General features: G+C 41.0%; 1 protein-coding gene across 2 annotated transcripts in view; it reads left to right on the forward strand.

Moving 5' to 3' along the window:
- Positions 1-21,486, forward strand: part of LOC134567970 (flavin-containing monooxygenase 5-like) — an 82,675-nt gene that overhangs the window by 43,199 nt on the left and 17,990 nt on the right. For both annotated transcript variants that reach the window (XM_063426158.1, XM_063426157.1), the window contains exons 2-5: positions 11,463-11,600; positions 16,979-17,167; positions 19,505-19,667; positions 20,859-21,001. In XM_063426158.1, coding sequence (XP_063282228.1) covers positions 11,469-11,600; positions 16,979-17,167; positions 19,505-19,667; positions 20,859-21,001 — 627 coding nt within the window. In that variant the 5' untranslated portion in view covers positions 11,463-11,468. The remainder of the gene's footprint in view (positions 1-11,462; positions 11,601-16,978; positions 17,168-19,504; positions 19,668-20,858; positions 21,002-21,486) is intronic.

Genomic DNA, 21,486 nt, shown 5'->3' on the forward strand with positions numbered 1-21,486 from the left:
ACAGGTGCCTCATCTCAGGTCCCTATTTAGCCTTGTACTGCAGAGAGCCTCAGATGGAATTTTTTTTCCCAAGTAAGTGGGTTAATCTCATAAGAGCAGACATTAGACTGTGAGAGTAGGACCTGCCAAAGATGGGGTACATTGACGTTGTGGCAGGTTTATGCAATGTATGATCATATCATGTAACTAAATCCCCATTATTTTTTTTTGCCTAGATTAGGTGTTTTTAAAAAAACTTTTAAGAACTAATTCGATCTGTCAACATTGAAGTTGCTGTTTAGTAGATAGGAGAGTGCGCTGGATCTTGTGTATTGTTTATTGTATAATATAGCCCCCAGCAGCACCCCATTTAAGCATGTTCAGGTGAGTGCAACCATCCATGTTTTTTTTATATATATATATATATATTGCGCACACACACTTGGGGGGCGGAGGGGAAATGTAGAGAGAATAAGATCCTATGTTCATGTGTATGTGTTGGAAACAGAAAGTGCCTCTCTGCATAACATAATACTTTTTTCCCTCACTGTACACACTCTCACCCACATACACATTGTCAGTTACACACTCTCACTAACACACACACCCAGAGTCACTTACACACTCTCACTAACACACACACTATTGCTTACACACTCTCACTAACACACACCTATTAGTCACTTACACACTCTCACTAACACAAACACACTATTGCTTACACACTCTCACTAACACACACCTATTAGTCACTTACACATTCTCACTAACACAGTGTCACTTGCACACTCTCAGTAACACACTCTCACTGACATACAGTGTCACTCACACACTTTGACTAACACACACACACACTGTCATTCAAACACAAACTCACCACTTTATATAAAGTCACACACACACACACACACACACACACACACCAATGCCATACCTGGGTGCTGTATCTGGAGGAGATGGGATCCAGCATGCAGAAAGTGTTCTTTCTGCTGGGGGAGAGAGCGAGCCGTGCACTGTGAGCACAGCCTGCGTTCTGCTCCCTTCACAGTGCTTCCGGTGCTCACAGGCAGGGGGCAGCCAAGATACCAAGTCATGTCCCAGCTTTCCCTGCCTGCAGGAAGCAGAGTGCTCTGCTTGGGTAAACCCCACTCCCTGAGCAGGTAATCGGCTGCAGAGGGAGCCCAGCAGCTGAACGGGTATGCTGGGGGGTGGCTGAGGAGCCGCTCACTCAACACACCAGCCTCAGACAATTGCAGGGCAGCCTAATGGTAATGCCGGCCCTCTCCCAGACACTGCTAACACTTCAAATGACCAAGTCAGTGGCGGATCCAGGGGGGGGCAACAGCGGGCAATTGCCCCCCCTGAGAAAACAGACGGTCTCCCTCTCCCCTGCCAGCACATATAGGCGCTAGCCCTGCAATGTGCCTTCACGGACCGGAGGGGAGATCAGAGATCTCCCTCCCCGGTCCGCAGGCACTGTGCTGGCAGCTGCCAGGGAGGGACAGAGCGGACCCGGAAGCTCAGCCTGCTCAGCTGGTTACCACGGCAACGCTCCAAATCTCGCGAGAGTGAACTCTAGCCCTCAAGCTGTGGGCTAGAGTTCACTATCCCCACTGGAACCACCAGGGATTCTCCACCAGACCACCAGGGATAGAGAAATGTACCCCCTCCACCCAGTAAAGGTAAGAATGGGGGACATTATGAATATTTATTTTAATTAAATAAAAAAAAACATATAAAAAAGCCCCCCCTAGCCTTCACACACACTCACACCCTACACACACACATTGCCCCTCTCCCCTCACACACACATACTGCCCCACATACATTACCCCCCAGGCACACATACATTACCCCCCGACACACATACACTGCCCCACATACACACATACACTGCCCCACATACACACATACACTGCCCGACATACACACATACACTGCCCCACATACACACATACACTGCCCCACATACACACATACACTGCCACACATAAACTGCCCCACATACACACATACACTGCCACACGTACACTGCCCCACATACACACGTACACTGCCCCACATACACACGTACACTGCCCCACATACACACGTACACTGCCCCACATACACACATCCATACACACACTGCCCCACACACACACACTGCCCCCCACACACACACTGCCCCAATACACATTGCCCCCCATACACACACTGCAACCTTCACACATACACACACTGCTCACACACTGTCCCCCTCACACATTGCACCACTCACACACACCACTGCTCCTATGACAGCCCCATTTCCCAGCAGACCTCAGTAAATGCCGGAGGCAGGTTAGCTCATCTCTCTCTGCCTAATATTGCTTTCCAAGTGTCAGGATCGGGACAGGGATCCAACACGCAAAGTACAAACAGGAGGTAAGTACGTATACCGGACCTTAGAATGGCCGGACTAACGTAAGGGGTAAGCAAAGAATGGTCTAGAGACAAGCCGAGGTCGAGGGAACGAGAGAGCAGATAAGCGAGAGACAAGCCGAGTCAAAGGGTAATAGAGGTAAGCAGGATAGAACAAACAAGCCGGGTCAAAACCAAAGAGACAAATAGATAACAAGAGCACTGAGTGACTAGACAAGCTAGAACCACGACAGGGCAATGAACAAATGCATAAAGCCCTACTTTATACCCTGGTTCTAGATAGGTAATCACGCCCCCGACGAGTCCTGATTCGTGGTCGGGACTTGATTGACAGGTCGGAACGGATTGTCGTCATGACGTCGGCTACTGAGCGCCGCGTCATAAAAGGAAGCGGGTCCCTCGCGGCCGGCATGTAAACGGCCGAGTGAACTGCGAGGAACGAGTGAGTCAACCCCTCTGAGAGGATGAACGTCTAAGTATCTCACCTCCTCTGAGGTAGAGACAACAGGTACCCTGACAGTACCCCCCCTCTCAGAAACGCCCACCGGGCGGAAGGAACCGGGGCGAGATGGAAAACGAGAGTGAAAAGCCCTGCGGAGGCGAGGAGCATGCACATCCTCCTGAGGTACCCAAGTCCTCTCCTCAGGACCATATCCCTTCCAGTCAACAAGATATTGTAACCTCCCCCGAGAGATTCGAGGATGGAGTTGATCTCATACTCCTCCTGACCCTCAACCTGAACAGCGCGAGGAGAGGATACAGTGGAGGAAAACTTGTTACATACTAGAGGCTTCAACAAGGAAACATGAAAGGAGTTAGGAATGCGTAAGGCAGATGGAAGGGCCAGACGATACGCAACTGGGTTAATTCGAGTCAGAACCCTGTAAGGACCAATGTAACGAGGGGCGAATTTCATAGAAGGGACCTTCAAGCGAATGTTTCTGGTACTCAACCATACCCTATCACCTGGAGCAAAAACCGGAGCCGCCCTTCTACGCTTATCAGCGTGTTTCTTGAACAACACGGAATTATGCAGGAGAATTTGTCGATTTTGATCCCACAACTTCCTCAAATTGGCAACATGAACATCAACCGACGGTACCCCTTGGGAAGGAGAAACCGAGGGAAGAATGGAAGGATGAAAGCCATAATTCATGAAAAAGGGGCTAGAACGAGTAGAATCACAAACGAGATTGTTGTGTGCAAACTCCGCCCAAGGAATCAGACCGACCCAATCGTCCTGGTGTTCGGAAACAAAACAACGCAAATATTGTTCAATCTTTTGGTTGGTGCGTTCAGCAGCTCCGTTAGACTGGGGATGATAGGCAGAAGAGTAATTCAATTTGATGCCAAGTTGAGAACAGAAGGATTTCCAAAAACGGGAAACAAATTGGGAACCTCTATCAGAAACAATTTCGGAGGGTATCCCATGTAAACGAAAAATCTCTCGCGAATATCTCAGCCAATTCGGGAGAAGATGGAAGTTTCGGTAAGGGTACGAAATGAGCCATCTTAGTAAACCTGTCAACCACCGTGAGGATAACAGTCTGTTTTTTAGAAACAGGCAAATCGACAATGAAGTCCATAGCCAGACAGGACCACGGTCTCTCTGGAATTTCCAAGGGATGCAAAAACCCACATGGAAGCGTATGAGGTTGTTTAGTCTTCATACAGACCTCACATGCTCCGACGAAATCCCTAATATCCTTACGTAGTGAAGGCCACCAGAAATCTTTGGAAATCAAGGCACACGTCTTGCGAATGCCAGGATGCCCGGCCACCTTACTGTTGTGAAAGCACTGTAACAGTTCCAGTTGGAGTTCAGGAGGAACGAAATACCTTGCCCCAGGACCCTTTCTAGGAGCCAGATGCTGTAACTTCATGATCTCGGCAAGCAACGGAGAATGAATCCTGAGACTCGTGTTGGCGATAATATTGCACTTGGGAACTATAGAAGACAAAACCGCCTCAGATATAGTAGAAGGTTCATGTTGGCGAGACAAAGCATCTGCTTTAGAGTTCTTAGAACCAGGTCTATAAGTGAGCACGTAATTGAAATGAGTGAGGAACAAGGACCAACGAGCTTGCCTGGCGGACAAGCGCTTGGCCTCCCCAATATAGGACAAGTTCTTGTGATCCGTCAAAATAGTAACAGGATGCAAGGTCCCTTCCAATAAATGTCTCCACTCCTTTAAAGCCATGATGACCGCTAGTAGTTCCCTGTCACCAATGTCATATCTGCTTTCAGGCCCAGATAATTTCTTGGAAAAAAAAACACATGGATGTAACGGTTTATCCACACCTAACCTTTGAGACAAGATAGCGCCTAAACCTGTCTCTGAGGCGTCTACCTCGAGTAGAAAAGGCAAAGTCGTATCAGGGTGAACTAAAATTGGTGCAGAAGCAAAAAGTTCCTTGAGTGTCTTGAAAGCAACGAGAGCTTCAGTAGACCAAGTCTTAGTGTCAGCCCCCTGTCTGGTCATATTGGTAATAGGAGCAATAATAGAAGAGTATCCTTTAATGAAACGCCTATAATAATTGGAGAATCCAATAAACCTCTGAATGGCTTTGAGACCCCTGGGTAATGGCCAATCTAAAATAGACTGGAGTTTATCCGGATCCATTTTAAACCCGTCCCAAGAAATCACGTAACCAAGAAAGTTTATCTGAGATTGGTCATAACTACATTTCTCCAATTTGCAGTACAACCCATGTTGTAGAAGTTTGCGCAATACCCTTCTGACTTGTCTGTGCTGAGTCTTAATTTCTCTAGAGTGTATTAGTATATCATCCAAATATACAATAACGCAATCCTGTTGAAATTCCCTAAGAACTTCATTGATCAGGTCCTGAAATACTGCCGGTGCATTACAGAGCCCAAAAGGCATTACCGTGTACTCATAGTGCCCATATCGGGTATTGAACGCTGTTTTCCACTCGTCTCCCTGCTGAATTCTCACCAAGTTATACGCCCCTCTGAGATCTAACTTGGTGAAAATCTTGGAGCCTTTTAGACGATCAAAGAGCTCAGTAATCAAAGGAATCGGGTAGGCATTTCTAATCGTTATTATATTCAAGCCTCGATAATCAATGCAAGGCCTTAACGTACCATCCTTCTTATTCAAAAAAAAAAAACCCGGCCCCGGCAGGAGAGGAGGATCTCCTAATGAATCCTTTGTCTAGGTTCTCACGAATATACTCCTCTAAGACTAAGTTCTCCTTAGTGGATAAAGGGTATACCGTACCCCTCGGAGGCATGGTCCCAGGCAGGAGTCTGATCTTGCAGTCAAAGGACCTGTGTGGAGGTAAAGTGTCAGCATTCTTTTTGTCAAAGACCGCCTTTAAATCCAGGTACAGAGGCGGTATTTGTACGTCTGTAGACTGGGTAGAATTAGCCGGTGCGTTAACTACGCAAACCGGTGAGACTTTCTGTAAGCACCTGCTCTGGCAACCCTGGCCCCATGAAGTTATCTCCCCTAGTTCCCAATCAATAATAGGGTTATGTTTCTTTAACCACGGATACCCCAGGACTATAGGAACAGAAGGAGACGAAATAAGCATAAGAGATATACCTTCCTCGTGTAGGATACCAACAGTTAAGTTAACAGGTATGGTCTCACGAAAAATAACAGGTTCAGATAATGGTCTACCATCTATGGCCTCAACGGCCAAAGGTGTATCCCTTAGCTGGGATGGAATAGAGTGTTTAGTAACAAAAACTTGGTCAATAAAGCTCTCAGCAGCTCCGGAATCTACCAACGCCATAGTTTTTAGTACTCCCTTCTCCCAAGCTAAAGAAACAGGTAGCAGAAGCCTGTGATCTTTATAATTATGTATAGAGGACAAAATAGAAACACCCAAGGCCTGTCCTCTAGAGAAACTTAGGTGCGAGCGTTTCCCGGGCGATTAGGACAATTTAGGCGTAGGTGACCTCTTACTCCACAATACATACACAACTCCTCCCTTCTCCTGTACTGTCTCTCTTCTTCTGAGAGGCGAGTATTGCCTATCTGCATAGGTTCTGGAAAAGCTGAGGTTGTGGATTCAGGACTTTGAAATGAGGGAGCTAGTTTAAAGGAAGGTCTACGGGTTCTATCTCGAGTGTTCTGCCTCTCTCTTAAACGTTCATCAATACGAGAAATAAAAGAAATTAAATCCTCCAAATTTTCAGGAAGCTCTCTTGTAGCAACCTCGTCTAGAATTTCATCTGATAATCCGTTTAAAAATACGTCTATATAAGCCTGTTCATTCCACTTAACTTCTGCCGCCAAGGACCTGAACTCTAGTGCATAATCCACAAGGGTTCGGTTATCTTGTCTAAGGCGCAACAATAATCTAGCTGCATTGACCTTTCTTCCTGTAGGGTCAAAAGTTCTTCTAAAAGCAGCGACAAAGGCATTATAATTATAGACTAACGGGTTATCATTCTCCCACAATGGATTGGCCCATCTCAGAGCCTTATCAATGAGTAGTGTGATAATGAATCCAACCTTCGCCCTATCTGTAGGGTAGGAGCGGGGTTGTAATTCGAAATGAATACCTATCTGGTTTAAAAAACCACGACACTTATCCAGAGAGCCACCATAACGTACAGGAGGAGTAATACGGGAAGAAGCACCTACTGTGGCTACCTCTAGACCTGAACTTACAGGGGAGATGGATGTAGTACGCATCTCTTCTGGTTGATTATTAGAACGAGATAATAAAGCCTGCAGCGCTAGAACCATCTGATCCATTCTATGATCCATGGCCTCAAATCTAGAGTCGGAAGAACCAACCTGAGTGTTTGTACCTGCAGGATCCATTGGCCCTGTCGTAATGTCAGGATCGGGACAGGGATCCAACACGCAAAGTACAAACAGGAGGTAAGTACGTATACCGGACCTTAGAATGGCCAGACTAACGTAAGGAATAAGCAAAGAATGGTCTAGAGACAAGCCGAGGTCGAGGGAACGAGAGAGCAGATAAGCGAGAGACAAGCCGAGTCAAAGGGTAATAGAGGTAAGCAGGATAGAACAAACAAGCCGGGTCAAAACCAAAGAGACAAATAGATAACAAGAGCACTGAGTGACTAGACAAGCTAGAACCACGACAGGGCAATGAACAAATGCATAAAGCCCTACTTTATACCCTGGTTCTAGATAGGTAATCACGCCCCCGACGAGTCCTGATTCGTGGTCGGGACTTGATTGACAGGTCGGAACGGATTGTCGTCATGACGTCGGCTACTGAGCGGCGCGTCATAAAAGGAAGCGGGTCCCTCGCGGCCGGCGTGTAAACGGCCGAGTGAACTGCGAGGAACGAGTGAGTCAACCCCTCTGAGAGGATGAACGTCTAAGTATCTCACCTCCTCTGAGGTAGAGACAACAGGTACCCTGACACCAAGGTTGGATAGAGTCACACTTGACAAAGCAGACCGACTGGAGAGAGGTAGGCTATCGAGAGCCGTGTTTTTTTGTCACAAGAGGTGGTGGGAGATGGGGGAAGAGGCATGAACAAGTGAAACTTATTCACTAAACGCCAAAGTGTATGGAATTGAAATCCACTTGGCAAAGCTGGGGCTATCTGGAAAAATTCAGCAACTATAGTAATATCTCCAACTATAGTAATAGCTTTGCTGTTTTAGTCTGAATTTTGCAATTCAGTTTCCAATTACATACAAATCAAATTTTAGGGAATAAACCCCAAGGGTTTGGTGGAAGGTAGTGGAAATAGATCCAAGGAGGTTGTGGGAGGTGGAGAGACACACAAACGAATGGAAGAAATGTGTTGTGTGATATAGGGAGACCTTGAATGTTGTGGCCCTGGTGCAGAAGTAATTTAAATAGAAGAAAGGTCCAGGCACTCCGAAGTACAAACCAGGCAATTTATTGAACCCACTCCATCACAACGTTTCGACCTACACCTAAGCTTGACAAAGACCGTGTAAGTCGAAACATTGTGATGGAGTGGGTTCAATAAAATTGCCTGGTTTGTACTTTGGAGTGCCTGAACCTTTCTTCTATTTTTGTTATTCAGCATTTGGTCTCTGGTACTGAGACTGTCCGAGTTGCACCCAGCTACATACTACTTAAAGGGACAGAGTGCAGTTCCACACCCTACCATAACCCTACCATAACTACTTCAGAAGTAAATTAAGAATTTTTTTAGGACCCCTTTCTAGCGCAAGGGTGACTAAAAGTTGGTCATCTGTTGCACATGTTCCACAATGCTTTGCCAGCTGGAAGACTACCCATTCTTGCAAGGCTGTATTTGTGAAGTCTCTCCTAGAGATACGGTGCTTCTCATATTTTTCTAGCTAGCATTTTAATGATAGCACTGAATAACACCTCACTATAGGTTTCATCAGTGCCACATCAAAATTGAAATAACATTTAGAATTTTAATCTTGAGGCTTTTGGTAAGTGGAGGCCTATCTTTGGGTTATTTTTATTTTTTGTGTGCACAGGGTTGCATTTGTGTACAGTGTTTGTGCATATGCATGTGTCCACTGGATGCAGCAGGTGCTGCCTGAGGCTGATGGGAGTCTGCTGTTGGACTCAGAACCCTTCCCCTCCTCTCTGTGCCTCTTCCTCATGCTTCCTGTGCAGCTCTCTGCTAAACTGGGATTAATCAATGCATACCGCTGTACACTATCACTGGTAGTTCCGCTGCTTACGTGGCACATGATTGGGTAGATGGTGACATTAGGGGGGAGGATGATGATAACGACACTGGATTAGGAGATCCCGTTAATGTGCAGGGGAAATAAAAACCGTGACTTGAGTGGAGAATGGTAATACTGTGGAGGGAAGATTTTGACACAGGGATAGGGAAGGAATAGATTGATAGAAGAGTGGGTGGAAATCTTAAAAGTGAGGAAATGAGACGGTAAAACTGTGAAGGGGAGTTGGATAAACTGGAATGGTTTGAAGAAGGTGAGTCAAAAGTGAGGTGTGGAAATGGTGGTATTTAGGTAGATGGTATATGGGATATTTTATGCTCGTAGATTTACTGGCTAGAAAATTGTGCAGCTGTTATTACTGGTTATATACATAAAAGGGCATAGTTTTACAAAGGCAAATAAGTCAGGGTAAGTAGGTGGTAACTGATGCTGACTGTGGGCTTAGAGGCAGATTATTCAAATACACCCCTGCAGAGTTGGACCTTGGAGAGGTTTGGGCCAGTGTGGTCCATTTCTATGCTATTTTTTAAATATTTTCAGTTTTCATAAATTCCAGTTTTGTGTTTTTTTTCTGTTTTATTTTTTTTTTTTATAAAACACAGGACTGCATTTATTAAGTGAGGTCCTAGCGCCACATTTTAGAATATTATTTCAAATGTTTAATACGTGTGTATTAATGCATGTATGTTGATATATGAATTCACTGGGAAACCAGACAAACATTTTTTTAATCAGACAACAACCAGTTGTTGACAAAATAGATTCTGATTACAATCTCAGTGAATCTCTACAATATTGATGAATATTTCTTACCATTTGTATTTATAAGTTTAGTGGTATCTGTTATAGTGTCAACAAAACATGTTTAAGGGTGGTTCATCCAGATAACAATCTCAGTTATTCCCTACGGTTATAGGGATAACAATAGAAACTGGAAGAATAACAATGTCTTTGAAAGTTAGGCAGTAATTTAGGTTATATGAGAGCACAAGGATGTAGTCAATATATAGAAGGAGGAAAACCTCTTTAACTGTGTGAGAGAACATACTACCTGAGCAAGCATGCTCTCTTACTAGAAAGGAACATTTGCACCAGGAGAGAAGAGAGTATGCCATCCAACCCTCTCTGTTACTGTGCTGTAACATCTTTACCAACTAAATATTGTTTGTCATATTGCTATTTGCATATTGCAATTTTCTGAAGAACATAATCAAAAGAAAGTTGATTTATGGCACACATACTTATATATTAAATAGGTATTGTCAGTGGCAACCCATCCAGGAGACTAGTAAGCCTTTTTTCCCTATGGGAGAATCCTAGTACGTCACTCAAGACATGGAATTTAAGGCTCCTGGAAAACCTTGATGTGTCAGGATTTGTTAAGGCAACTTGAGGAGTGTCCTTGGTGGTTTCCAGCAGAAGTTTTTGACTTTTACAAGTCAAATTTGTGCTCAGGAAACTAGCACAGAAGATTGGAGCACCAGAAACTGTTTCTGTACTGCTAAAAGTGATGCAAGAGGCATTCCTTGCATGGGTGGTAAGAGTCCTGAAAAGCAGATGCTGACATGGAAAGCAAGTAACTCGGTATAACATCAGAAGAAAGTCGGTTTATGGCACACATACACCTATATTAAATAAGTATTTTCACACATATAGACTATGTTATGACATTCTGCTTCTGTTTTGGGAATCATCATTACCAAAATGTGATGCAGATTGTTTGCACTAATAATTTTTCACATTTGAGGGACTGGAGAACTGAATATTGAACAATGTCCATGGTATATGTTGATATAACACATTGATTAACCATGCAATGCTGGGCAATCAGTCCTGGAAGGCAAATGTATATCATGGTTTTAATTTAAAAAGGGAGGGGGGCGGGCAACACACAACATTAAGTGATCTATTTCATCTTGAATAAATATTATTGTATTTGGAAGGGCAGTGATACTAAGGAAAATAAGAGTCTCATGTGTTTGATTTTTCGCAACACCTACTAATAAGTTCTTTTATATGCATATAAAACTGCATATCTAATACAGACAATTGTGATAAAATATTTATATGGATTTGAAAACAGTGGCAGAGAATTGAGAGAGAGAGACTGCCGGGGTATGATCTATACACCAAAACTGCTTCATTAAGCTAAAGTTGTTTTGCTGCCTACAGTGTCCCTTTAACTACATTTTTTTAAAAAGTAGTTTTCACCTAAACTTTCTAAATTTGTATTTCTAGATGAAATATTGTGTTCATTCTAGCTCTGCCCACAGATGCGATCATTTCATACTTAACACAGCATCTACTCATGTTAACTGTCCAATTAGAGACATGTAAAGTGTTTCCTCTGTGTGTGAATGGCCAGTGAAATGACTGAATCCAACTATCTATATAATCTTTTTCCTTTACCCTATAGGTAGCCATGGGCAAGAAAGTTGCTGTGATCGGAGCTGGAGCAAGTGGTCTGGTTGCTCTTAAGTGCTGTCTGGACGAGCAGTTGGAACCAACTTGTTTTGAGAGATCTGATGATATTGGTGGACTTTGGAGGTTCAAGGTTTGTGAAGACTTTTGAAGCTGCTGGTTTATTTTAAGAGTTTGTTTCATAGGATCCTCCTGGACAATTAGTGACGGATTTTAGAAATAGTGGAAAATAATTATTCACAGTCTTATCAGGCTTTTCGCTGCATACAGTAGTAGTTGAATATTAATAGGGGTGGAGGAGAAATGTCATCAGGCACATTCCAATAATGATTCATGAATATTCTGTATTAGAAGTCTCTTGCTTTAGGTAACACATGTCAATATATTTTGCAGGTAAACTTTACAAAACATAACCCAAACGAAAATTAAAAAGGTACTTTAAGCACCAAAATCTCTAGAGCTCTATAGTCTACTGTTTATGGTACCATGAATCTATGGGCACCATCTCACCATTTAAAAAAAGAATAATTTGTGGTTTGAATAAAAACTTGAACTTTCCCTGGTGCCTGCAGTATTTTCTGTCTTCAGCCACAGTGATACACAGTACAATAAGCTGTAGATATTGTACTTGGAGTGTCGATTTAAAGGTATTCTATAGTGTAAGGTATACAAAGCTATACAACCCTCTGGCTGAAAAATCCTTACTGTACTCACCCGATTCCAGCGCCCATCTCCCTCGCATTGCTGTAATGCTTTCCTACAGGGATTTAACTGGCACTGGATTTCCTCATGCTAGGGGTCAGAGTCAGATGACCAAAAGTCATCTAGCAATCAGGAAGTGCCTTTAGTGGCTGTCTGACTGGCAGCCACTAGAGGCAGTCTTAGCCCCGCAATGTAATCATTTCAGTTTCCCTGCTATTGTTTTGAAGTGGCCTGGGTGCCTATAGTGTCCCTTTTAGTGTAATTGAGCATATGCATGAATCTGATATTTGTGAAATTACCTTTAAAACACAGGACACCTGAAAATATCAAATATCTGAGTGTTTCCAAAGGGACTTATCTGTGGATGACACAGAGTAGGGTTCTAGACTTGAGGGAAATGTACTTTTCTTTACATCAAATATTACTCCTCTGCCATGCCCCACACTTGAACAATATAACAAACAGTTTTTAAAACTCTACTTCTTCAGCAACTCATCTTTAAACACAAACACTTTTACTTACGTCTATGTATATAAAATTTCATTAAGACACGCATACCCTCCCTCTTTATGTATACTTATGCAGAGAGGCACTATCTGTTTCCAACACATACACATGAACATAGACTCATATTCTCTCTAATCAATAGAGAAAACTACCTCAATAAAGAGATAGTGTTTCTTTACAGTGCCCAAAATGTAAAAGCTGCTCAACACTAAAAGTGGAATACCCCTTACCCACAATAAAAAACAAATATACAGAAATAAGGTATACAAATTATACCAAACAAGTGGAGCGCTCTAAACAGTAGAGGGGTTTACTCACCCCTTTGGTACAGTGACAGTCTTGAAAAACTTGAATGTACATATACAAGGAAACAAAAACAAGAAAAACAAAAATATAGTGCAGATGTTCCAAAAATGGATAATTGGTAGTAAGTAATGACTGAAACCACTCACATGGACAGGAGCCTATATGGTATTGGCTCCGTAAAAGGATCCTTTATGCTTTTAGGGCAGCAACACACCCCTTTATCCCAGGTAGTGTCCCTCCAGGAGTATACAACGAGAAGAAAAGCAGAAAAACAACTGTGTAGAATTGCACATACTATAATGGTATTTTGAAATATAAATAGTTGTGCTCACCTTCTGCAGAGCCCTGAAATCCCGGCTCTGAGGTTGATAAACAATGTGCTACTTTAGAGGGGGAATAGCACTCTCCCCAATGGAGTTCCTGATGGCTAGAAAGGACTTTGGACTAAAGTATAAAATAGTAAATAACATTTATTGTATTAAAAACAAAATAAATGGGTACTTAGAAAGTAAAAAGTAAAAAAGATCCAATAAAAGTCCAATAAAAAGTCCAGAATAATCAGCTAAACGCGTTTCACTCTATGAGCTTCCTCAGTAGCTGCATGATAGCCTCAGGAATCCTTCTTTTTAAATGTTTGAAAGTCCTTGTGGATCCTCCTCTTGAAGTCACATGGTGTGGAATTAATCACAAATTGGAAAACAGGTTACGCTCTACATTATGTTACAAGAGAAAACATCTGTGGTAGAGAATTTCCATTTGTTGACAAAATTGTCAATCACCAGTGATGTTTAGTTACGTAATGTTCATTGGTAGTGACATAATTTTAAATATCCAATGGTGTGAATGGTTGGCGGAAGTGACATCACTAAGTGATATTGCCAACCATCTCCATCCTCCATTTTAAATGGTAACATAATTTTAAATATCCAATGGTGTAAATGGTTGGCGGAAGTGACATCACTAAGTGAAATTGCCAACCATCTCCATCCTCCATTTTAAATGGTGACCTAATTTAACCCCTTAAGGACCAAACTTCTGGAATAAAAGGGAATCATGACATGTCACACATGTCATGTGTCCTTAAGGGGTTAATGGTGTGAAATTACACTTTTGGTATAGATTTAACCCCTTAAGGACACATGACATGTGTGACATGTCATGATTCCCTTTTATTCCAGAAGTTTGGTCCTTAAGGGGTTAAAGAAAATGGCATAATTCGAAATCAATGTTCAAACCGTTGGGTTGTAGAGTACCAAGGTTGAACATCCATCTCATTTCTTGTTGGCCTAAAATTTGGTTGGAATCCCCCCCCCCCCCTCCAATTTCCTAAAACTTTATAAATACCAATAAAAGACAGTCCCTTAGGATTACTATTATGGGAGATCTTAAAATGGTTAGAAATACTATGTCCCTCATATCCTTTCTTGATGTTTCTAACATGTTCCTCTACCCTTGTATGTAAATTGCGTTTCGTGCGGCCTACATATTTTAGGCCGCATGGACATTCCAACATATAAATGACATTTTTAGAGTAACAAGTAATTAAACTTTTTATATGGAACTCCTCATTGTTTTTTGCATTATTGAAATGTTCTATGTGTCTTTTCTTATTTCCAGTATTCTTACATGCTAGGCATATACCACATCCAAAGAAACCTTTTCTACAGTCAATCGGTTTTATATTGCAATCTTTTCGAATGTGATTTCTCACTAGTAATTTTTTCATATTGGGAGCTCCTCTAAAGATTAGTTTAGGTTTTTCTGGCAGAATAACGGTTAGAGCAGGGTCTTCCCTTAGAATTGGCCAATGCTTATTGATTATTTTTCTGAATTGATCATTTCCATGGCTATAATTACAAGTAATTGGTATTGTGGCATTAGATTCTATCTTATTATTTTTTGTATTCTTTTTGTTTCCTTGTATATGTACATTCAAGTTTTTCAAGACTGTCATATTCTCTCTACATTACACCCCACTATATATATATATATATATATATATATATATATATATATATATATATATAAACAGATAACATTTGTATCTTGTAATACCTTTTTTATTGGACTAACAGAGAAAGGGAGGTTCTCCCGAAAGCTTGTCATTAAAAAATTCTGCTAGTCCAGTAAAAAAGGTATTACAAAAGTTTTTTTACATCTACACCACTGGACTAATATGGCTACAATCTCTACTTGAACACTATATATGTGTATATGTATATGTATATGTGTATATATATATACACACACAGTTGTAATCAAATAATCAAAATTGTTTAACCCCCATGGAAACTCAGGTTTATTGTCAAAATTGACAGATTTTCAACTGTTTGCAATGAACAATTCAAACAAGAGAAATTGAAATATCTCAACACATCAAATGCTTAAAGTGGTTTCCCTCAACTAAAAATGCAACTTATGACTTCACCAGGTGTGCTTGAGTTGGAACACTTGAAATACTTGAACTGGCTAGGGGTTTGTTAACCCCTTAAGGACACATGACATGTGTGACATGTCATGATTCCCTTTTATTCCAGAAGTTTGGTCCTTAAGGGGTTAAGTATCACATTTGACTGCATATTAGAAATATAGCTATGTCAAAAGAATGGTGCACAAAGTTAAGAAAAAAGATCGCATTTCACAAACAAGGAACAGTATACAAAAAGATAACGAAGGCACTGAATGTTTCTAGAGACAGCATTGGAAGCACAGTTCACAAGTTCAAGTTCAGTTGAAGGAACAGTGGTTACACTACCGGATTGGGACCTGTAGAAAGACTTGGTCACAGTAAGGTGTGTACTAAATGTAGAAGATTTCCATGCCAGGTATCCAAGATGTACACCACTACTGACTCAAAATCATATAAATAAGCCACAGAAGTTTTGGGATTCTGTTCAGAGGAGCGATGAAACAAAACTAGAACTTTTCGGCTCAATAGATCACTGATATGTCTCGAGGAAGAAGAATAAAGCATAAACTGAAAAGAACACTCTGCCCACAGTTAAGCATGGTGGTGACTTGTTGATGCTCTGGCGCTGCTTTGCATCCTCTGGAAAACTGCATCGTATGGAAGATGCATTAATTGAAGTATGAAGAAAACGTCATACCATCTGTGAGGACACTGAAGCATGGGCATCATTAGACCTTCCAACAAGACAATGATCCCAAGCATACCTCAAATTCCACCAAGGCTTGGTTGCAGAAGAAGTTCTGGAAAATTCTACAGTGGCATCACAGTCAGATTACTTGAACCCCATAGAAAACATCTGGTGGTATTTGAAGAAGGTGGTTGCAGATTTTCTTAATATTGTGTATGATATGGGTCTATACTAATTTATCTAAAGAGACTGGGGATTTTCATAGAAAATGACCAGTACATTGAACATGTCCCTTATAGGTCATTGCTATTGTATATAAAGAGCCCAGGAGACTGGGCCATTTTTTGCCATAATTTTAATATAAACAAGCTCAACAGACTGGGCACCTTCTGGGCCCTTATCTCCTGGGCTCCAATGTACTACCATTTACCCGGCTGCATATAGAGCGAAGATGAGGAAACCTACTCTCCCTTTCCCTTTTATTTTAATATTTGTAATACAAAGACCTGATCGGTTCTCTCTATGGGATGTAGGGGGGATGTTGCATTGTTAACTTGGTTTTGTGTCTTTATGGGCTATAGTGGTTATGGTACTTGGAGTGTACCATTAATTAATTACTTGATCTACAGTTTCACCTCTGTCATGCAAGTTAGGAGTCTAGCAGTATATGCTTATCAAATACTGTAGAAGTTGTCATGCCATTTATTTATTTTTTGTTAGAAAATCATGTGGGGATATGGATATTTGTCATGCATATTTGAAATCTATCAACAAATACTGAAGTCTAAGTTTCAGTGGATGTATTGAATACCTATGAAAATAATCTAGGTTTTTATTGCTGATTGTAATATAAGATCATAAAATAATTAAGATATTTTCGAACGTTTCTGAATTCTAGGAAAATCCTGAAGATGGAAGAGCAAGCATCTACAGGACTGTGATTATTAACACTTCTAAAGAGATGATGTGTTACAGTGATTTTCCCATTCCTGAGGATTACCCAAATTATATGCACAATTCCAAGATCTTCAAATATTTCAAACTGTATGCTGAGCATTTTCAGTTAACTAAATATATTCAATTCAAGGTAATTCCTGAAGCATCCAGAAAAGTTACCATCTTACTTAGAAACATTATAGTTTTTGCTCCAGAGACAGAGATCTTAGAATGCGTGGGGTAGGATGTGCTTAGCTTAGAACCTGTAGTTGGTAATGCCAGGTGCTTATCATCAAATACTCTGATCAGTCACAACATTAAAACCATCTGCCTAATATTGTGTTGGTCCCCCTCATGCTGCCAAAACACCTCTGATGACTTGAGGCATGGACTCCACAAGACTTCTGACCTTGTCCTCTGGTACCTGGCACAAAGACATTAGCAGCAGTTCCTTTAAGTCCTGCAGGTTGCGAGGTGGGGGTCTCCATAGATCAGATTTGTTGTCCCAGCACAGGCCACAGAAGCTCAATCTGATTTAGATCTGGGGAATTTGCAGGCCACGGCAACACCTTACATTCTTTGTCATGTTCCTTACACAATTCCTGAAAAATGTTTGCAATGTGGTAGGGTGCATTATCCTGCTGAAAGAGGCCACTGCTATCAGGGAAGGGGTGTACATGGTCTGCAACAATATCCCAAGGTTCCCAGCCAAACATTGTCCAGAACATAACACTGCCTCCACCGTCCTTCCTTTTTCCCATAGTGCATCCTGCTGCCATCTCTTCCCCAGGTAAATGATACACATGCCATTCACCTGATCTAAAAGAAAATATTTATCATCAGACCAGGCAACCTTCTTCATTTGCTTCATGTTCCAGTTCTGATGCTTATGTCCCTAATTAAGGCACTTTCTGTGGTGGATAGGCATCATCATGGGCACTCTGAATGGTCTGCTGCTACGCAGCCTCATATGCTACAAACTGTGATGCACTGTGTGTTCTGAAAAATTCTATATTGGCCATCATTAAATTTTTCAGCAATTTGAGCTACAGTAGCTCTTCTGTGTGATTAGACCAGACAGACTAGCCTTCGTTCCCCACGTGCATCAATGAGCCTTTGGTGCCCATGACGCTGAAAAAAGCTTCACCAGTTGTCCTTCCTTGCACCACTTTTGGTAGGTTATAACCAATGCATACTGAGAAAAACCCATAACACTTGTTTTGGAGATGCTCTGACCCACTGATTTTAGCCCATGTCAAAATCACTCAGATCTTTTCGCTTACCCATTTTTCCTGCTTTCAACACAGGAAATTCAAGAACTTACTGTTTACTTACTGCCTAACACCTCCCACCCCTTGACTAGTGCCAGTGTAACAATATCATAAATGTTATTTACTTCACCAGTCAGTTGTTTTAATGTTGTGGCTGATCACTGTACATTGATATGTTGAGCCTACTAGTGATATGTGTTAAGCCTTTAATGTTACAGGTTTTTACTTTGTTTTCATTTTTTTTTTCTTACTGCTATACCATTCACACAGTGGTATTGGTTGAGAAGTAACAGGTGAGGGTGACACTTTTTTTTTTTTTTTTTAAGTTTTTTTTTAATTGTATGTATTTTGCTAAATTTTTGCAGGTACAATGCATGGATGAGATTTTTACTCTTTTATGCTCTTGAATTTTATCATTTTTTTTATACGTATGGTAAGTGCTCTTATTAATACTGCTGTCTGTCATAGTTAATATTTGGTTATAACAACACTTTTTTTATTGTTTAAGTGTCAGCATATGGTCCTGTATTATATACTATGCTGCTTTGTTTTTTTCATATTAAACATCTAATACTATTGGACAAGAAATGAGGAATGACACACAAAGGCAAACATTTTTTATAAGTGCATGGATCAATTAAGTTAAACGTATTTTAACGGGATACTCTTAACAACAATATAACTTTAGCTTAATGAAGCAGTTTTGGTGTTTAGATCATGCCCCTGCAGTCTCAACGAATAATTCTCTGTTAAATCACTTTATGTATGCAGCTCTAGGCATTCCTTCCCTGGCTGTGACTCACACAGTTTTAATGAATAGGTACATTTTTTCCAGCGCAGTGTGTTTACTGTAGAAGTTATTGATTTCTGCTGTGTTGTTTGAATGTTAATCACACACAAGACTGCTGCAGGCTCTTAGACCTTAGATATAACAGAAATAAAATCAATATTAAACACACTGTGCAGTAAGTTAAAATATAGATCTCTTTTTATGGATGTATGTAGTGAGGCTCTGTGTCACAGCCTGTGGAGATGTGGCTTTTAAACTAATTTAATTAATATACGGTAAAGAACTTAGCAGTTAGACTGAAGGGGCATTACCTATGACCAAAACCACTTCATTAAGCTAAAGTTGTTTTAGCATTTCCTTGTAACTCATGTTTTACATCATATTCTTTTCAGGTTTTAAAACATTGTAACCATATTATTATTTTCAGACAACAGTTTGTAGCATAAAGAAGTGTCCAGACTTTGCCAAAACTGGCCAGTGGGAAGTTGTCACAGAAAAAGATGGAAAACAGGAGACCACCATTTTCGATGCTGTCCTGGTTTGCAGTGGACACCACACAGATGCCCATCTCCCTCTGGATTCTTTTCCAGGTCAGTTTCTCAGAAGTAAAGACCTTAAACAAACCATAAAATGCTCTGTTCTCATGCATTTTGTATAGTTGCACTAAAAGTTCTATTATGCCATGTCAAGATAGGCGATGGAGCATATATGAGATAATACAAATTATGAACCAAATAGATCACTCTAACTTGATTAATATATTAATGTGATCTAATCTACCTATTTGCCTGATCTAAACTTACACTAGATCTAGATAATAATTTTGGGGATTCTTCTATAACTCACATGGGAAACACAAGAAGGGTTATTTAGTAATTTCAGAATTGCCAGTAATTAAAATTTAGGGCCAAAATAGTCCAACTGAAAAGAAAATTGACTTAGAGATTTTTTTCCCAATTAAGCTATTTTGACCTATAATTTGAGATTTAACTCTGCAGACAGCAAAGTAAACCTGTGGCTCCCTAGCATCATCTTCAGCCAAATCCAACAAGTTCTACACCCTACTAGTTACTCAAACAGCAGAAGTGTCTGTTTGAGGCTGACAGGTGGGATTACGATTCCAGGGTATCATTCTTGAGATAGAATTAACCCTTTGTATACACGGCAGCCAATTTATTTCTGTAAAGCTGGTAAGTAGGCTGCATGACATTTAAAGGAGGAGGCACAGGGAGAAGGTACCTCGGATGCTACTAAAAGCGTTTGGAGTTTAAAAATAAAAAAAAAGCACAATACAAAATATATTATGGTGCTGCCCTCTTAGGGCTAGTCAACCTAGTGGTGCACAATAGACAAAACAATCCATATAGAATTTACCTATAGAGTCGTATTCATTGAATAAGACTCCACAGGGAAATCATTAAATTATCAATTAATTCAGGTGTAGATTTCAAGGACTTGTATTGTTTGCACCAGTGTGTGCACAAGTCTAGTACACATGTCACTGAAATATACCCCTGTATGTGTCATTGGAATATACCACAGTACATGTCATTGGAATGCACCCCAGTACATGTCATTGGAATATATTTTAGTCAGTGTGTCCATCCATAAGTATAACGCCTGCTGGGCATAAGTAAAAAACATTTTTATTTTAATATATATTTCCAGATAGGGACTATAACAAGTGGTCACTGCTGTAAATATGATTATATCTCTAGATGTTTAACACTGTTTACACATTCTTAAATGACTCATATTGTTTCTATTGTAAATGCTGATAGGTATTGAGAAATTTAAAGGACAGTACCTGCATAGTCGTGATTATAAGGAAGCAGAAGCTTTTAAAGGAAAAAGAGTGATTGTAGTTGGGATTGGCAACTCAGGTGGGGACATTGCGGTGGAGCTCAGCAGGACAGCTGATCAGGTAACATCTACATCAGTTCAAGCTAGTTTTTATCTAGACATGTCATAAGGTACTCAATTATACCATGCACATTTATCCTATGTCACTAGCATAAAATATAGATGCTTATCAAGGCAGGGCTATACAGGCAAAGATGCATTTTACCACCCCTTTAACAAAAATAAATGCATCTTTATCTTTGTGTCTTGCAGCCCCCCTTTTAAATCTCTTACTGCCTTTAGTTTTTCATATTCCCTTTCTTGAATGTCTTACCCTTTTGCCCCTTTGTGTTTTACACCCAGAGCCGTCATCAGGGGGTGACAACCATGATGGTTGTCATGGGCCGGGCGGTCCTGGGGGCCCAGACACATTTGACTATTATTTTGGGCTATCAGACAATTCGGCACAGAGGGAGTACTGATCCCTTGCTGTGCCGAAACTGACAATAGCCCGTAATTGGTGCCGCGAGGAACAGGGGAGGGGGTGAAAGTGTAGGTGAAAGTGCC

Source organism: Pelobates fuscus, chromosome 7 (assembly GCF_036172605.1).
Source record: "Pelobates fuscus isolate aPelFus1 chromosome 7, aPelFus1.pri, whole genome shotgun sequence".
NCBI classification, from domain to species: Eukaryota; Metazoa; Chordata; class Amphibia; order Anura; family Pelobatidae; genus Pelobates; species Pelobates fuscus.